General features: G+C 46.8%; 1 protein-coding gene across 4 annotated transcripts in view; it reads left to right on the forward strand.

Moving 5' to 3' along the window:
- The window catches only part of robo1 (roundabout, axon guidance receptor, homolog 1 (Drosophila)), a 439384-nt gene that overhangs the window by 260428 nt on the left and 154542 nt on the right, over positions 1–24414 (forward strand). For all 4 annotated transcript variants that reach the window (XM_041211417.1, XM_041211420.1, XM_041211419.1 and 1 more), the window contains exons 3-5: positions 1671–1828; positions 22291–22411; positions 23939–24077. In XM_041211417.1, the coding sequence (XP_041067351.1) occupies positions 1671–1828; positions 22291–22411; positions 23939–24077 (418 nt within the window). The remainder of the gene's footprint in view (positions 1–1670; positions 1829–22290; positions 22412–23938; positions 24078–24414) is intronic.

Consider the following 24414-nt stretch of genomic DNA (forward strand, 5'->3'; position numbering starts at 1 on the left):
ATGGGGATGGGTCTGTCACTGTATAACACTGGGGTACAGTACTGGTGGGGACGGGTCTGTCACTTTATAACACTGGGGTACAGTACTGGTGGGGTCGGGTCTGTTACTGTATAACACTGGGGTACAGTATTGGTGTGGACGGGTCTGTCACTGTATAACACTGGGGTACAGTATTGGTGTGGACGGGTCTGTCACTGTATCACACTGGGGTACAGTACTGGTGGGGACGGTTCTGTTACTGTATATCACTGGGGTACAGTACTGATGGGGACGGGTCTGTCGCTGTATAACACTGGGGTACAGTACTTGTGGGGACAGGTCTGTCACTATATAACACTGGGGTACAGTACTGGTGGGGATGGGTCTGTCCCTGTGTAACACTGGGGTATAGTACTGGTGGGGTCAGGTCTGTTACTGTATAACACTGGGGTACAGTACTGGTGGAGATGGGTCTGTCACTGTATAACACTGGGGTACAGTACTGGTGGGGACGGGTCTGTTACTGTATAACACTGGGGCACAGTGCTGATGGGGACAGGTCAGTCACTGTATAACTCTGGGGTACAGTATTGGTGGGGACAGATATGTCACTGTATAACACTGGGGTACAATACTGGTGGGGACGGGTCTGTCACTGTATAACACTGGGGTACAGTACTGATGGGGACACGTCAGTCACTGTATTACACTGGGGTACAGTATTGGTTGGGATGGGTCTGTCACTGTATAACACTGGGGTACAATACTGTTGGGGACAGGTCAGTCACTGTATAACACTTGGGTACAGTACTTTTGGGGACGGGTCTGTCAGTGAATAACACTGGGGTACAGTACTGATGGAGACAGGTCGGTCACTGTATAACACTGGGGTACAGTATTGGTGGGGACAGGTCTGTCACTGTATAACACTGGGGTACAGTATTGGTGTGGACGGGTCTGTCACTGTATAACACGGGTACAGTATTGGTAAGGATGGGTCTGTCACTGTATATCACTGGGGTACAGTACTGGTGTGGACGGGTCTGACACTGTATAACACTGGGGTACAGTACTGGTGGGGACGGGTCTGTCACTGTATAACACTGGGGTACAGCACTGGTGTGGACGGGTCTGTCACTGTATAACATTGGGCTACAGTACTGGTGGGGACGGGTCTGTCACTGTATAACACTGGGGTACAGTACTGGTGGGGACGGGTCTGTCACTGTATAACACTGGGTTACAGTACTGGTCGTGACGGGTCTGTCAGTGAATAACACTGGGGTACAGTACTGGTCGTGACGCGTCTGTCAGTGAATAACACTGGGGTACAGTACAGGTGGGGATGGGTCTGTCAGTGAATTACACTGGAGTACAGTACTGGTGAATAAAGGTCTGTGGCCAGGCAGGGGATAGTAGTTAGATACCCTAAGTCGCAGAGTGTTGAGCACTATTCAGGATGAAAATTGTGGCTGGGGGGTTGGAATTACGGGTCACCAAGCCTGGATGGTAAATGACTGATGATAGCTGAAAGGAGGGATGACTGAGTGAGTTTCACCTGAGAGGAAACCATTTGTTGAATTATGCAAACTGTGTTTACAGCACCTCTTCCTGTTGTCTGAGCAGATGTCCTGAGTTAGCCTAGTAACAGGACATTTTTTTAACGGAACTCCTCTGTCCCCTCTCTCCAGTTCTCCGGGATGATTTCAGACAGAACCCTTCCGATGTTATGGTCGCAGCTGGTGAGCCATCCATCATGGAATGTCAACCTCCTCGCGGGCATCCAGAGCCAACCATCTCCTGGAAAAAGGACAACGCTCTTTTGGACGATAAGGATGAAAGGATCACGGTAAAACTGAGCGTGTTCTTTGCATTTACATCAACCGATGAACTGTCCACTCACCTGGCCGGCTGTTCACTCAGTTAACAAGGAAAATAAAGCACAGTTTGCAAATGAGATGATGAAAGAAAATTGGGGCCTTTGAGTGGAGGTTATGAAAAGGAGAATGGTATTTCCATGGATGGGGGCTAAATGCAGCATTTAGCATTTGACAGCAAACTCACCTTGAGGCCACAAATACTCGGGTTTGACCCCCACAGCTACCCTCACATCACTGAGAGATGCTGCATTGTTGAATAGTGCAATCATTAGAAAAAAGTGTTGATGTCACTATGAAGGCCAACATTTGTTGCCCATCTTTAATTGCCCTTCAACTGAATGGCTTGCCTGGTCATTTCAGAGTCAGCCTCATTGCTGTGGGTCTGGAGTCACGTGTAAGACAAATCTGGTAAGGATGACAGATTTCCCTTCCGAAAGGATATTAGTGAGCTAGATGGGTTTTTACAGCGATCGACGTTAGCTTCATGATCACCATTATTGAGAATAGCTTTCAATTCCAGATTTTATTCATTATTTTAATGAACGAGCTATTTCCAGTTGCCATGGCGGATCATTAGCCTGGGTCTTGTCACTAGCCCAGTGACATCACCACTGCACCACAATCCTTACATTAAAGAGGGGGGCTAAGGCCTTGTCCCACTGGATTAGGTAGTTGAGTTGTGACGAAGGCTTCAGCTGTGATTCAATGGGTAACATTCTTGCCTCTGAGTCAAATGGTGGTGAATTCAAGCTCCACTCCAGAGACATTGAGCACAGGGTCTAATCTGCTTTTCCCATGTAGATAGCTGTGATGTTGGGATGAGGGAGAAATACTGCCCTGGCATAGTGCCATGGTTTTTTTTCACACAGCAGAACGGGAAGATGGGGCTTTGGTTGAATGCCTCATCCGAAAGGTTCCCATGATTAAATGGATTGATGGAGCTCATTTTCAAGTAGGATGTGCATGGTCTTTGAGAGGAGATAAATGGGCAGCCTGACCTCAATGTGAGATGGTGGTATAGTGGTAATATCACTGGACTATTAATCTAGATGATCTAGGGTAATGCCCTAGGTACCCAGGTTCAAATCCCATCCATGGTAGTTGCTGCAATTTAAATTCAATTAATCTAGAATGTAAAGCCAATTTCAGTAATGGTGACCATGGAGCTATCATCAGTTGTTATAAAAACCCATCTGGTTCACTCATATTTTCTAGGGAAGGAAATCTGCCAACCTTACCCAGCCTGTGATTCCAGACCCACAGGAATGTGGTGGACTCTTAACTGCCCTTAGAAATAGCCAAGCAAGCCATTCAGTTCAAGGGCAATTGGGGATGGGTAGCAAATGCTGGCCTCGCCACTGATGCCCATGTATTATGGGAGAATAAATGTTAAAAATGTCAATATTTGGGGAGAGGTAGGAGTTTGTGAAAGGGGCATATTTGCCCAGCAGCAACTTCTCATGATCCATTCTCCAAAAATGTTTCCAGTGACTGAAGGGTTGGGGACCAGAGAGCAAAGGTGAGAGGTAAAAACAACAAGAGGCAAAGTGAGGAAAAGCTTTTTTACATAATGAGTGGTTTGGATTTGGAGTGCACCGGCTTTGGGTGCAGATTTAACCTTGTCATTTTCAGGGGAATTGGATAAATACTCAAAGGAGGAAAAACTGCAGGGACACGACGAAAGAGGGGGAGGGGTGGGGGGGCTAGCTAGGTTGTTCTTTGAAAGAACCATTCCAGATTGGATGGGCCGAGACGCCTTCTGCTGCGTTGTACTATTCTACGATGTATTTTCTCTTCACTCGCTTTGTGGCATTTGCCTCTGTAACAGACACTGCACCTCTGTGCAGTTCATCCAATGCCAAGCTATGTGCCGACATTCGTGAGACGCGCAATAAGGAGATTAATAACTTTCCACTGTAAGGACAGAAATAAGGTCTGCCAGACATTGTGCCTTGAAGATAGAGTCACTCTTAGATGGAGAAGCTGAAAATTCCGAAAGCGCTGATTTTAACCCTCGTCTTATCTGCCCCCAGCCTTGTAGGAATGCTATGGGCCATCTGTGGGTAGTTTGGATAGGGTTCGTTGCATTCCTGATGTTATGGTCTCACTATGTTGACTTCCCTGATTTCAGGTAATTCCATTGGTGAAGCAAAGAAAGACTTGCCTTTCTATCACACCTTTCCCTCAGTGGGGAGGTGATGGCATGGTGTTATTGTCACTGAGACTATTATTAACACTCTGGGGACCCAGTTTAAATCCTGCCAGGGCAGATGGTGAAATTTGAATCCAATAAAAAATCTGGAATTAAAAGAAAAACCCATCTGATTCACTAATGTCCTTTAGGGAAGGAAATCTGCTGTCCTTACCTGGTCTGGCCTACATGTAACTCCAGGACAAAGCCATGTGGTTGATTCTTAAATGCCCCTGAACAAGGGCAATTAGGGCTGTGCAATAAATGCTGGTCCAGCCAGTGATGCCCACATCCTATGAATGAATTTTAAAAAAGACAGAACATCCCAAATTGCTTTATAGCCAATGAAATTCATTTGAAGTGCAGTTACTGTTGTCTTATAGGAAACATGGCAACCTATTCTGTGCACAGCAAGATCCCGCTAACTGTAATGTGATAATGGCCATTTATTCTGTTTTTAATGATGTGGGTCAAGGGATTAGAATCTCCCCATGATACCAGGGAGAATTCCACCACTCTTGTTCAAAATCATGAAGGGTTCTGGGCAGAGTGGATAGGCAGAAGCTGTTCCCATTGGTGGGAGCATCAAGAACCAGAGGGCACAGATTTAAAGTGGTTGCAGGCCAGAAGAGTCAATGGCAGCATGGAGAAAAGTTTTTTTTTACATAGGTGAGTGGTTAGGATCTGGAATGTAATGCTCCAGAGTGTGGTGGAGGCAGGTTCAATTGTGGCTTTCAAAAGGGAATTGGATCATTATCTGAAGAGGAAGACTGTGCAGGGTTCTGTAGGGACGGCAGCAGAGTGAGACTCGGTGCAGAGATACAGCATTGACACGACGAGCTGATTGATCGCCTTTGGTACTTTAACCATTTTATCGTTCTTTGAAACAGTGCCACGGGATCTTTTATATTCACCTGGGAGGGCAGGCTGGTTTAACGTCTCATCCAAAAGACAGCATTGCAGCACCCCCTCAACCCTGGATTGTGAGTTCGAGTCTCTGGAGTGGGGCCTGAACCCACAGCTTTCTGACTCAGAAGAGAGACAGTGCTACCCACTGGGCTATGGTTGACACTTGTCTCAACCTGCTTGTTGTCATGGGGCCTATGCAGGTTGAACCCCCAGACAGGTGAAAGTTCACATCAACAAGGACACAGGCCACAGGAGGTGCCAGCTGAGTCTTTTTTATTTCAACTTTGTACACATTTGACGTGTACCAAGAGAAGCTGAGTGCCCTTCTGGGTCCAAAGCAATTAGCTCAGACATCTCCTGCCCTAGGCTTCTCCCACTACCTCCCCAGATCATCAACAACACCCCCCCTCTTCCTACACCCCAAATGTTTGGAAGAATAGAAAAGGAGAATATTATTTAAATGGAGAGAGACTGCAGAATGCCGTGGTACAGAGGGATCTGGGTGTCCTGTTACATGAATCACAAAATAGTTTAGTCTGCAGGTACAGCATATAATTAGGAAGGCGAATGGAACGTTGGCATCTATTACAAGTGGAAAAGTCTGTCTGAACAGGGCGATGGTGAGACTGCACTGAGTGTACTGTGTACAGTTTTGGTCTCCTTACTTAAGGAGGGACATGCTAACATTGGAGGCAGTTCAGAGAAGCTTCACTAGGCTAATTTCTGGGAAGAAAGGGTTGTTTTATGAGGAAAGGTTGAGCAGGTGATCTTATTGGAAGGTAAACGTATTGAAACATATAAGATTCTGAGGGGGCCTGAGAGAGTAGTTGCAGGGAGGATGTTTCCCTGCGTGGGGGAATCTAGAATTAGGGGGCACAGTTTCAGAATGAGGGGTATCCCATTTAAGACGGAGATGAGGAGGAATTTCTTCTCTCAGAGGGTCATTGGTCTTTGGAATTCTCTACCTCAGAGAGCAGTGGAGACTGGGCCATTGAATATATTCAAGGCTGAGTTAGACAGATTTTTGATCGACAAGGGAGTCAGGGGTTATGGGAGACAGGAAAGTGGAGTTAAGGCCACAATCAGTTCAGCCATGATCTTATTGATTGATGTAGCAGGCTTAAGGGGCCAAATGGCCTTCTGCTTCTCTATTTATTATGATCTTATGTTTTACTTTGTGGAGCATATTTCTGGGGAGGTGGCCATTGATGACATTTTAATCTCCCCTGAAGGCTGAGTTCCACCTGTCCTCAACAACACAATTCCCATTAGAACTGGTTTTGGGGAATGTAAGTTTGGGGTGACCTCGCTCTCCGAGCGATCGGGCCCAACAGATCTTCACTCTGAACCCACTGCCCTGATTTCTGTCCAAGTTAAATTCCATTCCTTGCATTTTTTAACGTTCTGTGAGGAGTTTGAGAATGTTAAATCAGAAAGACTACTAATTGCTGGCTATTCAGGGAATCAAGGAATACCGTGAGAGGGTGGGAGGAAGCTAACAGAGTGGAAGAAGGATTATGAGGAGTATAAACACCACTTAAACCAGAATGGCCCAATGGGTTTGTTTTGCTGCTACAGATTCGATGTATAAAAATCTGTGGTGTTTGTGTCAGGCAAAATGTCTTGCAGTACAGCAACAACAGCAACTTGCATTTATATAGTGCCTCAACGTGGTAAAGCATCCCAAGGTGCTTCACAGGGACACTCTCAACCAAAATCTTGACACCGAGCCACATAAGGAGATATCAGGCCATGTGACCAAAAGCTTGGTCAAAGAGTTTTAAGGATCATCTTAAAGGAGGAATGAGAGATGGAGAGATTTAGAGAGGGAATTCCAGAATGTTGTTCGTTATCCAGAATTTAGAAACTTTGTTTTCAGTAAATGAGCAAGAAACTTGCCTTAGATCAGAAGCCAGGATGCAATCATCAGCTTGCACTTGGCAAACAAAACACAAAGTGTCATCCCAACTGGGACAAAGCTGACATTCCTGGCATGGAGAACAGCTCATTGCTAGAGGCAATTTAGAAAAACTTGAATTAGTTACACTCTCTTGCTATTGTTCCTCTCGGTTACAGTTTTATGATGTGACTTCAGTACCTTTAACAGAGGAGTCGAATCATAAAGATTAAAGTATTCCCTAAAATTCTGACTGCCCTGAACTCAACTACTAAACCTTCCCACTGTTCGAAGAGGAACAGGGGAATAGCTCAATACTCTTGGCCAACGTTCCTCCCTCACATAGCACAATACAAAAAAAACTACAAATTAGCGGGTCATTAACCACTCAAAGAAGTAAGAGCTTGCATTTCTACAGCCACCTTCCCCAGTCTCAGGACATCCTAAAGTGCACTTCAGCCACTGATACTTCTTGCAGCGTCGTCACTGATGTGATGTAGGGAAGGTGACAGCTACGCACTTTGGGATGTCCCGTGTTGAGAATGGTGTGAGCTATTTCCCTGTCTTCTTCCTTTCTGTCTGTCCGTCTTTCTGGTGGGGTGGGGTGGGGGGAGGGGAGGAATCGTGCAGTTAAAGCTTTGCTAATGTGCTGCTAATGTCATTCCTGCTGCTTGTCCACCTGCGAGAACAAAGGCAGGGCTATGTGAAGGCAGTGTGTCCACACCTGCAGCCTTTGATGTTGGCTCCAGCCCTCCCTCCTAATCGCCTGTCTCTGAGAAAGAACAAGCTGCTAGGACCTTGTTTGAAGAGTCTTCCCTGACACCTGAACACACCTCCTGCCTAAACATTAACACAACAATGCTCACCTGTCTCAGGAATGCTGGAACCCTCCTGCATCTTTAAAGGGACGGATTAATTTGACTTCAAGTTCCCCTCCCTCCTGCGCGATAGAACTAATTAAGTTTTCAGACTTTGTCGATGCTTGCGGGTGAAGGAGTTGGCTGAGGTTTTAACTGCTTTTGTTGACAGGCACTCAAAGGCTGATTACACAGCACTTTCAGCTGATACAATAGCTGTGATCAAATAAAGGTGCCTCACTTGCTCCACCCTGACAGTTCGGCTGTGGAAAGATAGTGAACTGGTCTCTCCAAACTGGGAAGGCCGCAGTATACAAAGAACTTGCATTTATATAGCGTCTTTCACCATCCTCAGGACATCCCAAAGCGCCTTGCAGCCAATGAAGTATTTTTGAAAACATGGTTACTGGTTTACTGCAGGGAAATGCAGCAGCCAATTTGTGCACAGCAAGCTCCCACAAATAGCAGCGTGGCAAAGGTCCAGATACTGTGTTTTATCAGTGATTTAAGATAAAAACAAAATACTGCGGATGCTGGACATCTGAAAATTAAACCGAAAATGCCAGAAAAACTCAGCAGCTCCTGCAGCACCTGTGGAGAGAGAGAAAGAGTTAACGTTTCGAGTCCGTATGACTCTTTTTCAGAGCTAAAAAGAAGTAGAAATTCAGAGCTCTGAAGAAGGGTCATTTGGACTCGAAAGGTTAACTCTGTTTCTCTCTCCACGGATGTTGCCAGACCTGCTGAGTTTTTCCAGCATTTTCTGTTTTCGGTGATTTAATTGAGGGATAAGTATTGGCCATGGCACTGCTTATTTTTGAGGTAATTAGTCACGATCCACAAAGAACCATCGGCATTTCTCTCCATTAGAGAGAGGTAATTGGTTAGATACAGCTCAGGGGCTCTACTCCACAAGAGTGGGGCAAGGCGAGGAGACAGGGTCCCCATGAACTAACACAGCCAGGACAGGGACTGAACCCATGCTGTTGACTCGTTCCAGGCAACTAAGCTAACCGACACCCTCCCCCACGGTGTTTGAAGTAGCACCATGGAATCTTTTATCTCCACTTGAGAGGGCAGGTGGAGCCTCAGTTTAACAAGTCATCTGAAAGACAGCACTTCTGACAGTGCGGCATTCTTTCAACAGGTGGGTTACTTGCTCAAGGACTTCGAGGACTTGAAACCACAACTTTCTGACTCAGAGGTCGGAATGCTACCCACTGTTCACACAGAGCAGAGGGAGTGCTGCATTCTTACAGCTGCTGTCATTCGCATTAGCTATCAGACAGAGCCCTTTGTCTGCCTTTCCGTTCACAGAATCATGGAATGGTTACAGCACAGAAGGAGGCCATTTGGCCCATTGTGTCTACTGGCTCCCTCAAGGAGCAATTCACCAAGTGCCACTTCCCAACCCCTTCCTCGTAACCCTGCACATTCTTCATTTTCAGATAATAATCCAAGTCCCTCTCAAATGCTACGATTGAACCTGCCTCCACCACACTCTCTGACAGGCCATTCCAGATCCTAACCACTCGCTGCGTGATAAAGTTTTTCCTCAGGACGCCATTGCTTCTTTTACCAATTACCTTAAATCTGTGCCCTGTGGTTCTTGATCCTTCCACCAATTGGAATATTTTTTTCTCAATCTATCCTTTCCAGCCCCCTCATGATTTTGAGCATCTCTATCAAATCTCCTCTCAACTTTCTCTTCTCCAAGGAAAATAGTCCTAACTTCTCCAATCTATCTCTGTAACTGAAGTTCCCTGTCCCTGGAACCACTCTCATGAATCAGTTGGATATAAAAGACCCTGTTGAAAGAAAGCAAGGAGCTGTCCCAGCTTCCTGGCCAATATTTCTAATTCAACAGACACCACTGAACCAGATTAACCGGTAAATCTTCTTGTTGCTGGTTCTGCAACATTTGCAATAAGACTGCACTCCAACATCAATTTTTTTGTCAGGATTTTGCAACATGTCTCAAAGCTTTGACAAGGCTCAAGACCATAGGATATGGGTGTCACTGGCAAGGCCAACATTTATTGCCCATCTTTAATTGCCCTTGGGAAGGCTGTGATGAACCACCCTCTTGAATATAACTGAGTAGTTTGCTAGCCCACTTCAGGGGACATTTAAGAGTCAACCACATTGCTGTGGGTCTGGAGACACGTGTAGGCCAGACCAGGTAAGGATGGCAGATTTCCTTCCCCATTAGTGAACCAGATGGGTTTTTATGTCAGGTTGCCATTACTGAGACTAGCTTTCAATTCCAGAGTTCTTTCACGGGTCTTCCCCATTTGCATTCGTGGGATTTGAATTCATATCTCTAGATTATTTGTCCAGTAAAATAACTACTATGATACCGTGCCTCTCGTCTTGTCTGACCTCATAAGTTAGATGCCTAGGATTGTTCAAGAACACAATGGCAAGCAATCTTATGTCCCTTGAGAAGGAACTGTCGGATGCTTAAGGGCTGGGCAAAACTTAACATTAGTTACGGCGCAGTTAACACCCAATGTGATGAAAGAAAGACTTAATTCCATTTCATACTCAAATCACCTCTCTTAAAAATGTCCAAAAGCACTTTGACATACAATGAATTGCTTTGTCATGTGTTGAGATGATTGTTGTCACTTGGGTGAATGTGATATAGTAAAATGTCCCATAGACAGAGACAGGAGGAACAGCAGGTTCATCTAATTTCAGTGATGTCAGTTTGGTGGATGGGTTAGTGATTGTGGTACACAATTGGATATTATGGGATAACTTAACACCTTTACCTAATGAAAGGTGATCAGAGGGAGTATATTGAGCAGCCAATCTAGAAGCGGTCCACTGAGAGCTAAATGAAAGGAAGAAAATCATGTGGGGTCTGTAACAGGCTGATAATTCTTAAACTACCAGAAGACCCCCAATAAGGACATAAGTAATTAGGGAAGCAGTAGCATAGTGATAATGTCACTGGACACCCAGAGGCCAAGGCAAATGCCCTAGGGGCAGGGGTTCATGTCCCACCATGGAAGCAGGTGGAATTTGAATTCAATTAATAAATCGCCAACAAGAGAGAATCTAACCATCACCCCTTGACATTCAATGGTATTACCATCACTGAATACCCCACTATCAACATTCTGGGGTTACCATTGACCAGAAACTGAATTGGACTAGCCATATAAATATTGTGGCTGCAAGAGCAGGTCAGAGGTTAGGAATGCTGTGATGAGTAACTCACCTCCTGACTCCCCAAAGTCTGGCCACCATCTACAAGCCACAAGTCAGGAGTGTTGTGATGGAATACTCTCCACTTGCCTGGATGAGTGCAGCTCCCACACACTCACAAAGCTTGACACCATCCAGGACAAAGCAGCCCACTTGATTGGCACCACATCTACAAACATTCGCTCCCTCCACTACAGTTGCACAGTAGCAACTGTGTGTACCATCTACAAGATGCACTGCAGAAACTCACCAAGGCTCCTTCAACAGCACCTTCCAAACCCACGACCACTACCATCTAGAAGGACAAGGGCAGCAGATAGATGGGAACACTGCCACCTGGAAGTTCCCCTCCAAGTCACCCACCATCCTGACTTGGAACTATATCGCCGTTCCTTCACTGTCGCTAGGTCAAAATCCTGGAATTCCCTCCCTAGCAGCACTGTGGGTGTACCTACACCACATGGACTGCAGCAGTTCAAGAAGGCAGCTCACCACCACCTTCTCAAGGGCATCTAGAGATGGGCAATAAATGCTGGTCCAGCCAGAGAAGCCCACATCCTGTGAATGTATTTAAAAAATCAGGAATTCAAAGTTAGTCTTAGTAATAGTGACCATGAATCTTTTATTGAAAAAACCCATCTGGTTCACTAATGCCCTTTAGAGAACGGAATCTGCCGTCCTTACCTGGTCTGACCTATATATGATTCCAGACCCACAGCAATGTGGTTGACTCTTAAACACTCTTTGAAATGTCCTAGCAGCCACTCGGATGCTTCAAACCGCAATGAAGGCCACAGAAAGGAATGAAACCGGATGGACCACCCGGCATTGACCTGGCACTGGAAACGACAGTGGCACATGCAGTCCTGTTGATCCTGCAAAGTCCTCCTTCCTAACATCTGGGGGCTTGTGCCAAAATTGGGAGAGCTCCCCTACAGACAAGCCAAGCAAAAGCCTGACATCGTCATTCTCACAGAATCATACCTTATAGTTAATATCTCAGAGACCACCCTCACCATCCATGGGTATGTCCTGTCCCATGGGCGGGACAGACCAACCAGAGGTGACAGCGCAGTGGCATACAGTCAGGAAGGAGTTGCCCTGGAAGGCCTTAACTTCAACTCTGGACCCCATGAAGTCTCATGGCATCAGGTTAAACAGGGCCAAGGAAACCTCCTGCCGGTTTCCATTTACCACACTCCTCTCCCCCCAACCCCTCAGCTGATGAATCAGTGCTCCTCCATGTTGAACACCACTTGGAAGGGCGCAGAATGTACTCTGGGTGGGGCAATTCAATATCTATCACCAAGAGCGGCTCGGTAGCACCACTACTAACTGAGCTGGCTGAGCCCTAATGACATAGCTGCGAGACTGGGTCTGCAGCAAGTGGTGAGAGCAAACCAAGAGGGAAAAATGTATTTGACCTCATCCTCACCAACCTGTTGCAGATGCATCTGTCCATGACAGGATCAGTAAGAGTGATCACCGCACAGTCCTCGGGGAGATGAAGTCCCATCTTCACACTGAGGATACTTTCCATTGTGTTGTGTGCTAAATGGGATAGATTTTGAATAGATCTAGCAGCTCAAGACTGGGCATCCATGAGGTGCTCTGGGCCATCAGCAGCAGCAGAATTATACTTGAACACAACCTATAACCTCATGGCCCAGCATATACCCCATTCTACCATTACCATCAAACCAGGGGATCAACCCTGGCTCAATGAAGAGTGCAGGAGGGCATGTCAGGAGCAACACCAGGCATACCTAAAAATGAGGTGTCAACCTGGTGAAGCTATGACATAGGACTACTTGCGTGCCAAACAGGAAAAGTAGCAAGTGATAGACAGAGTTAAGCGTTCCCACACCAATGGATCAGATCTAAACTCTGCAGTCCTGCGACATCCAGTCGTGAATGGTGGTGGACAATTAAACAACTCACTGGAGGAGGAGACTCCACAAATATCCCCATCCTCAATGATGGGGGAGCCCAGCACATCAGTGCAAAAGATAAGGCTGAAGCATTTGCTACAATCTTCAGCCAGAAGTGCCAAGAGGATGATCCATCTCGGCCTCCTCTGGAGATCCCCAGCATCACAGATGCCAGTCTTTAGTCAATTCATTTCAATCCACATGATGCTAAGGAGTGTTATGGAATACACTTACCTGGGGAAGTCCAATTACACTCAAGAAGCTTGACACCATCCAGGACAAAGCAGCCCACTTGATTGACACCCAATCCCCCACAATAAACATCCAATCCCTCAGCCACTGTAAGGTTCGCGTGGCTAGCTGTGTGCATACTTCAAGAGGGAGGAACAAGTCTTTGGCCTCAGCATTCACTGCCTTTCCCATCCACCACCTTCAACATTCACTCCATCCACCACCGATGCACAGTAGCAGCAGTGTGTGTACCGTCTACAAGATGCACTGCAGCAACTCACCAAGGCTTCTTAAATAGCACCTTCAAAACACATGACCACTATCATCTAGAAGGACAAGGGCAGCAGACACGTGGGAACACCACCACCTGGAAGTTCCCCCCCGGTCGCTCACCATCCTGAGTTGGAAATATATCGCCATTCCTTCACTGTCACTGGGTCAAAATCCTGGAAATCCCTTCCTAACAGCACTGTGGGTGTATCTACACCACATGGACTGCAGCGGTTCAAGAAAGCAGCTCACCACCACCTTCTCAAGGGCAATTAGGGAAGGGCAATGAAAGTTGGCCTAGTCAGTGAAGCCCACACCATGTGAAAGAATTAAAAGAAAACCCCAAAGAAATAGGAACAAGAGTAGGCCATTCAGCCCTTCAACCCTGCTCCGCCATTAAATAAGATTTTGGTTGATCTGAATGTGGCCTGAACTCCACCTAACTTTTCCATCTGCCCCCCTATCCCTTGACTCCCTTGTAGATCAAAAAAAACTCAACCTTGACTCTATTCAGTGACCCAGCCTCCACTGGGCTTGCTTCATCAGGGTGGAGGTGAAAATCTTCCTCTTAAAAGTTGAAACACTGTCATTCAAGTGGTGGAATTGAACTAATATATGCTGGAATGGCAAAGATTTTCAAGGGCTATGGGGAAACGAGCTGGGATGAAGTGGAATGAATTGGACAGCTCTTCCAAAGAGCCAGCACAGGCATTATGAGCTGAATGGCTTCCTTCTGTGCTGTAAGGTTCTCTGACGAGATGCTAGATATGTATATGTGGGAGAAAGAAGGTGGAGGATCTGTTAATTGGGTGAGATGAAGTAGGGTGGGTGGGGGGGGGGGGGTGGTGTTGGTGGAGAGGATTGTGTGGAGCATGAACACCAGCACAGACGCGTTGGGCCGAATGGCCTGTTTCTGTGCTGCCAACCCTGTTTAATTCTATGTAAATCTGCTCTTTTGTGGCCTGACACCATGAAAAGCTGCCGGCTCATATTTCACAACGGCCCCTCAGGGAACGGAACCTTTGTCTGCCTGGTACATGCTTTTAGTCCCATGGTTGAGGCTTACTGCCTTTTTGAAGTGATCTTCACAAGTTTACACGCTGAGTATTTCATTGGCGTTTTCCTGTCTGACCTCTGTAGGCTGTACTGCCCTTTCAAACCCCATCAAAGCATGATCACTTCCTAGCTCTGCAATCTCACATCCTCCCTACAATTGGTGCAGTTTCATGTTCACTGTTTGGGCCTCCTGCCCTATCACAGTTCTCCTGCCTAGTGGCACCTCTCTCCATTTGTAAACCAATCCTTGCGCTTTCTGTGATCTTTGTGAACTACCCAATTACATTGACGCTAATCGCAAAGCATATTGCTTTGCCGTTGCCAGTGCACTATTTAAACAAAACAAAGAACTTAAACTTCGGACCACCCCAAAGTGTTTCACAGCCATAAGAGTGCTTCTGAAAGGTGGCCTTTGATGTTAATCCAGCTCCATCACACTGTCACTCAGTAACCCCTCTCCCCCCGCGCCCTGTGTTACTGACTGTATCTCCACTGATGTTAATCCAGCTCCCTCACACTGTCACTCAGTAACACCTCTCCCCCCTGTGCCCTGTGTTACTGACTATATCTCAACTGATGTTAGTCCAGCTCCATCACACTGTCACTCAGTAACCCTTCTCCCCCCTGCGCCCTGTGTTACTGACTGTATCTCGACTGATGTTAATCCAGCTCCATCACACTGTCACTCAGTAACCCCTCTCCCCCAGCATCCTGTGGTACTGACTATATCTCTATTGATGTTAATCCAGCTCCCTCACACTGTCACTCAGTAACCCCTCTCCCCCAGCGCCCTGTGTTACTGACTGTATCTCCACTGATGTTAATCCAGCTCCCTCACACTGTCACTCAGTAACCCCTCTCCCCCCTGTGCCCTGTGTTACTGACTATATCTCGACTGATGTTAGTCCAGCTCCATCACACTGTCACTCAGTAACCCCTCTCCCCCCGCGCCCTGTGTTACTGACTGTATCTCCACTGATGTTAATCCAGCTCCCTCACACTGTCACTCAGTAACCCCTCTCCCCCAGCATCCTGTGGTACTGACTGTATCTCTATTGATGTTAATCCAGCTCCCTCACACTGTCACTCAGTAACCCCTCTCCCCCAGCGCCCTGTGTTACTGACTGTATCTCCACTGATGTTAATCCAGCTCCCTCACACTGTCACTCAGTAACCCCTCTCCCCCAGCGCGCCATGTTACTGACTGTATCTCTACTGATGTTAATCCAGCTCCCGCATGCTTCCCAAACAGTGAGATCATCACTTAAAGCATTAATTCCTGAAGGGGAAAAATAAATAAAGAAGGAGTTTATTTTTAAAATAAATACAAGAACAACTCACTAGCCCCACTCCCCTACTTTTTCCCTGCAATTTTTTTTCTCTTTAAATAATTATCCCATATCTTTTGAAAGTCGTGGTTGAACCTGCCTCAGTCATAATCTCAGGCAGTGCATTCCGGATCCTAACCATTTACTGTGTGAAAGGGTTTTTTTTCTCTCAACTTGCCATTAGTTCTTTTGCCAATCACCTTAAATCTGTGTCCTGTCATTCCCATTCCTCCCACCAATGGGAACAGTTTCTCCCTATTAGGAAGGCTCATGGTATGTTGGCCTTTATCGCAAGAGGATTTGAGTACAAGAGTATCGAAGTCTTGCTTCAATTGTACAAAACCTTGGTTAGACCACGCCTGCAGCAGTGTGTGCAGTTTTGGTCCCCTTACCTTAGGAAGGATATTATTGCCATAGAGGGAGTGCAACGAAGGTTCACCAGATATAAAAACAAAAAACTGCAGATGCTGGAAATCCAGAACAAAAACAGAATTACCTGGAAAAACTCAGCAGGTCTGGCAGCATCGGCAGAGAAGAAAAGAGTTGACGTTTCGAGTCCAGGACTCGAAACGTCAACTCTTTTCTTCTCCGCCGATGCTGCCAGACCTGCTGAGTTTTTCCAGGTAATTCTGTTTTTGTGAAGGTTCACCAGACTTGTTCCGGGGATGGCGGGACTGTCCTATGAAGAGAGGTTGGGGAAACTGGGCCGGTATTCTCTCGAATTTCGAAGAATGAGGTGATCTCATTGAAACCTACAAAATACTTAAAGGGATAGACAGGGTAGATGCAGGTAAGATGTTTCCCCTGGCATGGAGTCCAGAACCAGGGGACTGTGGTGATTGTTACTTTAAGGCCAGTCTTCCTGAGTAAGGGTCACATCGTCCGAACACCGAGCACAGGGAAGTTTATAAAGGGTGGGATTTTCCTAGTCTGGTGAATGTATTGCAGCCTTGCTAGAGGCCTGCAGCTAATCCAGCAACTCTGTAAATAAAGTTTATTGTTCAACTAAAGAAGCCTCTCACAGTACATTACAAAATATGGGGGAAGCTCACTTAGGACTAAGATGTGGAGAAATTTTTTTTTACTCAATGTTTGAATCTTTGGAATTCTCTACCCCAGGGGGCTGTGGAAGGTCAGTCATTGAGTGTGTTTAAAGTAGAGATTGACATATTTCTGAATACCATTGATGTGAACAGACATGGGGATAACGTGGGAAAAAGGCATTGAAGTGGATGGATCAGCCATGATCATATTGAATGGCGGAGCAGGCTCGATGGGCTGAATGGCCTATTCTTGCTCCTATGTTCCTACTCTGTCCAGACCCCTCATGACTTTGAAATTCTCTATCAAATTTCCTCTCAACTTTCTGTTCTCCAAGCAGAACAGCCCCAGCTTCCTCCAATCTGTCATCATAATTGAAGCTCCTCCTGTCTGGAACAATTCTTGCAAATCTATACTGCACCCTCTCTGAAGCCTTCAACATTCTTAACACATGCGGTGGCCAGAACTGGACACAGTAATCCAATTGAGGCTGAACTATTGTTTGTACAGGTTCATCATAACTGCCTTTCTTTTGCGCTCTGCAAATGTAATTATAAAGCCGGGGATGCTCTCTGCCTTCTTAATCATTTTATCAGCCTGTCCTGCCCCCTTCAACAATTGGTGCACATATATTCCCAGGACCCTCTGCTCCTGCACCCCCTTTAGAATGGTACCCTTCCTGATATATTGTGTCTCCCCATTCTTCCTAACAAAAGGAATCACTTCATATTCCCCCGCATTACATTTAATCTGCCTCATATCTGCCTGTTCCACCAGCCTGTCTACGTCCTCCTGAAGTCTATCAATATCCCCCTCGCAATACTTCCAGGTTTAGTGCCATCAACACATTTCGAATTGTGCTCGGCCCACCCAAGTCTAGGTCACTAATAAGAAAACAAGAGGCCCTTATACCGACTCCTGGGGAATCCCACAATATACATTCCTCCAGCCCCTAAAACAGCTGTTCACCACTATTCTCTGTCTCCTGACACTCAGCCAACTTTGGATCCATGCTGTCACTGTCCATTTTATTCCATGGGTTTTAACTTTGCTGACAAGCCTGTAGCGTGGCACTTTATCGAACGCCTTTTGGAAGCCCACGTATGTCACATCAAATGCATTGCCCTCATCGAAAAACTCAGTCAAGGTGATTTTGCCTTCAGCAAATCCTGGCTGGCTTTCCCTGATGAAACCCCGTTTGTTCCTTGGTTCAACAGGGAGGACTCTGTTGCCAATGGGCCCTGGTATTGAAGCTCAGAAAAGCACATGTGAGGTTAGCATATTTTCTCCTTCCAAACAGCTTATGACAAATTGCAAAAAAGCTTGAGAAAAAGGAAAGGCCCATTGGGGCTGATTTACTTGGGCTGAAAGCAGCAAATGATAATTCCGAGAGAAAACTTGGCCTTTCAAGGAACCCCCCCACCGCTCCCCCCTCCGCCCCCCGCCACAAACATGTCAAGAAATCTGACTGCTTTACATCTATCTGCACGGTTTGGGTGGGACGAGGTCCTCACTATCAGTGACACATAACATGCACGTGAGTAAGTAGCTAATGAGCCTCACTGTTGTAGCTGAGCAAGGAGAGAACTAATCATCTGTATTCATCGATTGCAGAACAAGTGAGAGAATAATTGGTGTTTCGTGAGGCTGGGAGTGAGCTGCATGTTCTTTTTAAAAAGGAGAAGGGTTTCTTGGAGAAAGCAACCTTTGGCCTCTGTCTCGCTCCCAGGGCCAGACAGTCAGATAATGGCCTGTAATCGGTTTAGGTGAGGCCATTTCCAATTAGCGTCCAAGGTGATGATGATCTCTGGTGTGACCAGTTGCTTCTTTGTTTATTTGATTAAGGAGACTTATCATCAGGTGATGCCTTCTCAATCTCCAAACTGAGGCCTGGTTTGGAGGTTTCAGTTTTCTCGCTGATACCAAGAGCCTTTGTTGATTAGTGCCCCAGTATCTGAACAGTTTATTTAAGAGAAAGATAAAGTAATTGCCCACGCCAAACTCATATCGCTTAGATTATCAGTCCCACCTATCCATCTTCTATCATTATTCCTCAACCTCATCTACTCACCTTCTACTGATATCCTTCAATCCCACCTACTCACCTCTTCCCAATATCCTTCAATCCCACCTACCCACCTTCTCCCCTTATCCCTCAATCCCACCTTCTTGTTGTAACCCTTTCGATGACACTTTGAACTGAGGCTATCCCACCTGTAATTCTGAAAGATCCCACAGGCACTGTTTCAAAGAAGAATATGGGAGTTCTTCCCCTGTTCTGGGGTAATATATATCCCTCAACCAATGTTTATTTGCTCAATATCATATTGCTGTTGTTGGGAGTTTGCTTTGTCACAATTGGTTGCCCCTACATTACAACAGTGACAACATTTCAAAAGTACTTCATTGGCCATAAAATGCCTTGGGATGGCCTGAGGCTGTGAATGGTGCTATGTAAATGTAAGTTCTTCCCTTCCGTGGAACTTGAACAACAACCTAGAAATTCCACATGGGCTCCTGGTCAAGCAACGCCTTGATTTTAAAAATTCTCATCCTTGTTTTCAAATCCCTCCACGGCCTCATCCCTCCCTGTCTCTGTAATCTCCTCCAACCCCAAAACCCTCCACGATCTCTGTGTTCCTTCAAATCAGGCCTTTTTTTAAAAAAAAAATTCTTTCCTGAGTTGTGGCCATCACTGGCAAGGCCAGCATTTGTTGCCAATCCATTAGTGCCCTTGAACTGAATGTCTTGCTAGGCCATTTCAGGGGTCAGTTAAGAGCCAACTACGTTGCTGTGGGTTTGGAGTCATATGTAGGCCAGGCCTGGATAAAGATGGCAGATTTCCTTCCCATTGGTGAACCAAATCAGTTCCATCGATGATAGTTTCATGGTCACCATTACTGAGACAAATTTTCAATTCCAGATTTTACTAATTCCCGCCAGCTGCTGTGTGTGGGATTCGAACCCATGTGCCCCAGAGCATTAACCTGGGCCTTGGGATTATTCAGCCAGTGACATGCCAGCATCCTCCCCATCACTTTGTCCATCTCTGATTTTAATCAAGACACAAGCAACTGAGAAAATGGCAACGATTTGGGCCAAGGCCGTGCACACAAAGAGCTGCGCTCCATTATCATGTACGAGAACATGGGAGGATATTTAAACACATAATAAAGCCCCGAGTCCCTCCCCCCCAGCCCCCTCCACCCCCTCCCCCACCCATTTATCCATGCATAATCACTGTAAATGGTTCATTGGGAAAGGTTTAGGGCATGAGAGTGCCAACAGTATTCAGGAAAAGAAGACCATGTTCAGACAATTCAATTCCTTTTGAAGGCCTGAGGCAAGTTTATCTATTTAATGAAGATGGTGCTCTTTTAATAGAGGTTGCCTGGACTCTCTCTAAGTGCTGTCTGTTCAATTAAGCTTTCTTTGCCAAACAATTTATATGGCAGGGATGACGCTGAGGCTGAGAGAGAGCAGATGCAGCTTTCTGATTACATTGTGAACCCTAATGGTTTCTGCACACAAACTCCGAGTTTAATTTCTCTCTCCACAAGCAGCAATCTTGCTCTCTGCAGCGGGGGTGAGGGGGATGGTGGGGGAGGTAACCGATTGAACGGGAGGCTTTTTCTTTCCAATCTGACAGGTTGTAAACCTCCCTCAGCTCAACAATAAGCCAGCAGCAGCCGCAATCTGCATTGGTCGCAGGACTGCATCGCAGTGTCTGCACGATGTTTCTCTGAGTCTGGGGTCGGGAAGCAAACCAGCATGAGGGAGGTGACGGAGGCGAGGCGGGCTGAGAACAACAACAGCAACTTAAATTTGATGCAGCCTGTTCGAGGGAGAAAGCAAAGAAGAGAGTCAGAGGCGTTTAGGGAGGGAATTCCAGAGCTTAGGGCCCAAGTAACTGGAAACACGGCCACCAGTAGCGGAGCTATTGTACTTATGTGATGGTGATTTTGAAATGGTTTGGAATGTTCTTCCAGATATTTTATGAATAAAGTATATTTTTCAAAAAAAAAAACAGTAGCGGAGTGATTAAAATCGGGGATGTTCAAGAGGTTCGAATTAGCTGAGCGCAGGTACCTCCGAGGGTTTTGAGGTTGGAGGACTTTACAGAGCCAGGGAGGAGCGAGACCATGGGGGGGATTTGAAAACATGGATGAGAATTTGACAACTGACTTTGCTTGGCTGCGAGCCAGTGTAGCTCAGTGTTCATGGGAATGAGGGATAAACAGGACTTGGCACAATTTAGGACGGACAACAGGGTTTTGGATGGGCTCAAGGTCACAGAGGGTGGCTATACGGGAAACCAGCCAGGAGAACGTTGAAATAGTCAAATCCGGAAATAACAAAGGCATGGATGAGGGTTTCAGCAGCAGATAAGCTGAGATGGGGTGAAGTCAGGAGATGTTACAGAGATGGAGATAGGCTATTAGTGAATAAAGGATGATGTATGCAGCATTAAATGGGAGGTGAAAGAAATAGCTTGCATTTCAACATTGATCACACTTTGAGTAAATACTTCATTGGCTGTAAAGTGTATTGGGATAGGCTGAAATTGAGAAGGATGCTATAGAAATGCAAGCTCCCTCCTTCTATAATGGTTAGCTCTCAGTCCAAACTAGACCAGTGATGGACAAGAGTGAGGGGTGAGGAGGATCACCAGTGAAAACTCAGATCCTTCACCCACCTCCCTCCAATTCTGTTGTGCTTACACCCAAACTCACCTACCTGCAACCCCCCCCATACCAACCACATACCCAAACACCCTACCCAAACCCTCCCAAACTAACCCCCAGCTCAGCCCCTACCCAACACCCCCCACACCAACTCTCCACCCAAACTCACCTACCCGCAACCCCCTTATCCCAACCCCGTGCCCAAACTCTCCCCACCCCAAACCTCCCACTCAACGTTCCACTCAAACACCCCCACCCCAACTCCCCCGCACTCAAATCCCCCACTCCACCCCCTACCCAAACACCCCCACGCCAACAAACCCCCCCCCAACCAAATCCCTTACCTATCCAGAGCCACTCCTCTATAAGGGGGATGCTGGCCAAGTGGTAATGTCATTGGATGAGTAATCCAGAGGCCCAGGTTAATGTCCTGGGGACAAGGGTTCAAATCCCAATGTGGCAGCTGATGGAATTTAAATTCAATTAATAAATCTGGCTAGAACTAGCCTTGGTAATAGCGACCGTGAAACTATTGTGGCAAAAACTGCCATCTGGTTAACTAAAGTCTGGAGTACATGTGACTCCAGACCCACAGCAATGTAGTTGACTCTTAACTGCCTTCTGAAGTGGCCTATCCAGCCACTCAGATCAAGGGCAGTTAGGGATGGGCAACAAATGGTGCCCACATCCCAGGAAAGGATTAATTAAATATAAACCAGGCAGCCCACCCGAAATCCCCCAGCACTCTGATCCTGACCTCTGCTAGGTCCCCTGCAACTGCTCAGCACCACCATGATGTTTTGATGTCTTCATTAAACCCAGATCCGGGGAGGAAAGCTGATGATCACCAACACGCGGAAAAGCGATGCGGGGAAGTATGTCTGCGTGGGGACCAACATGGTGGGCGAGCGGGACAGCGAAGTGGCCGAGCTGACGGTCCTGGGTGAGTATGAGCCTCAAAGTGTGCGGATTGTGACCTGTGACCCTGCCCGGTGCGACCAATCACGAGTGGCGAATGGTCTCACACATGTGGAATGGTGTCCCAACCAGGAGACAAACACCTGCTGAAGAGAGCGAGGAGAGTTCAGGAGGAAGAAAACGTTTGCTTTAAGATGGGCTGGAGAAAGTTGTGCACAAGGAATGTGGCCTATTATCATTTTCCATCCCTTTCGTAGAACCCTAGGAACATACAGTAGAGAATTAGTTAGCCAGTCCCTGCTCTTCCATCCATTGACTGTCACATGTATACTGAGAATACGGTTTCCTCTCAGGTTAACTCATTGACCAGAAATGTTAACCCCTACTTTCCATTCTCCATATCCATCACCTGCCCGACTGCTGGTGTTTGCAGCAATCGTTTTTGGTTTTGTCATAATTAATTCTTGGGACTTGGGTGTTGCTGGCTGGGCCAGCATTTACTCCCCAACTCTAGTTACCCCTTGAGAAGATGGTGGTGAGCTGCCTTCTTGAGCCGCTGCAGTCCACGTGGTATGGGTACACCCACAGCGCTGTTAGGGAGGGATTTCCAGGATTTTGTCCGTGTGGTGTAGGTACACCCACAGCGCTGTTAGGGAGGGAGTTCCAGGGTTTTGTCCGTGTGGTGTAGGTACACCCACGGCGCTGTTAGGGAGGGAGTTCCAGGATTTTGTCCCGGCGACAGCGAAGGAACGGCCAATATATTTCCAAGTCAGGATGGTGAGCGACTTGGAGGGGACATTCCAGATGCTGGTGTTCCCATCTATCTGCTGCCCTTGTCCTTCTCGGTGGTAGTGGGGTGGTAAAGCAAAATACTGCAGATGCTGGAAACCTGAAATAAAAACAGAAATGCTGTAAATACTCAGCAGGCCAGGCAGTACCTGCGGAGACAGGAATAGAATTGATGTTTCAGATCTAGGACCTATGTTCAGGAAGAATGGGGTCAGTCGCTAGGGAACAGAGTTTGGAGCAGAGACCGAAAACAACAGCTCCACTCTTCCCAATATTTAATGTGAGGAAATCTCTGCTCATCCAGGACTGGATGCCAGATAAACAGTCTGACAATTTAGCAACAGTGGAGGAGGAATCGAGAGAGGTGATGGTGGGGTAGAGCTGGGTGTAGTCAGCGTCCATGTGAAAACGAACCCTGTGCCTTTGGGTGATGTCCGCAGAAGGGCAGCACGTATTTGAGAAATAGGCGGGGGCCCAAGGATAGATCCTTGGGGAACACCGGAGGGGAATTATGCAGGGCATCAATAGGGTAGACACAGAGAAGACGATTCCACTTGTCAGGACAACCAAAACTCGGGGTCATTAATGTGAGATCATCACGAGTAAATCCCATAGGGATTTTAGGAGAGACTACCCAGAGAGTGGTGAGAACTACTGACCTGCTGAGCGGCTTGTTTCTGTTTTTATTTGCGATTCCCCGGGGCCTGCGGTGGTTTAAGGTTTCTTTTCACCTGCTCTGATACTCTTCCTGCTGTCTCCCTAGAGCGACCTTCCTTTGTGAAGAAGCCTAACAATCAGGTGCTGCTGGTGGATGAGACGGTGGAGTTTAAGTGCGAGGCTCGAGGGGACCCGACCCCTACAGTGCACTGGAGGAAGGAGGATGGCATGCTGCCAAAGAGCAGGTACGGTCGCTGTGCTCGCCAGCACTTGCACTGGTATCAGCTGGCGCTGGGAGAGACTGGGCAGCCCTCACTGCTGTGAACACAGACTGTCGCAAGAGAGAGCCAACACTTTCATTTCTGTGGCACCTATCTCAGCCTCATCACGTCCCGAAGCACTTTACTGCCAATTAAATACTTTCTGAAGTGGAGTCACCATTGTAACAAAGATAACACAGCAGATAATTTGTGCACAGCAAGATCCCACAAACAGCAATGTGACAGTGAGAAGATAATCTGCCCTTCAGTGACGTTGGTTGTGGAGTTAACTATTGGCCACAGAAGACAAAAGGAAACTCCC

The sequence above is a fragment of the Carcharodon carcharias genome, chromosome 18 (genome assembly GCF_017639515.1).
Source record: "Carcharodon carcharias isolate sCarCar2 chromosome 18, sCarCar2.pri, whole genome shotgun sequence".
NCBI lineage: Eukaryota > Metazoa > Chordata > Chondrichthyes > Lamniformes > Lamnidae > Carcharodon > Carcharodon carcharias.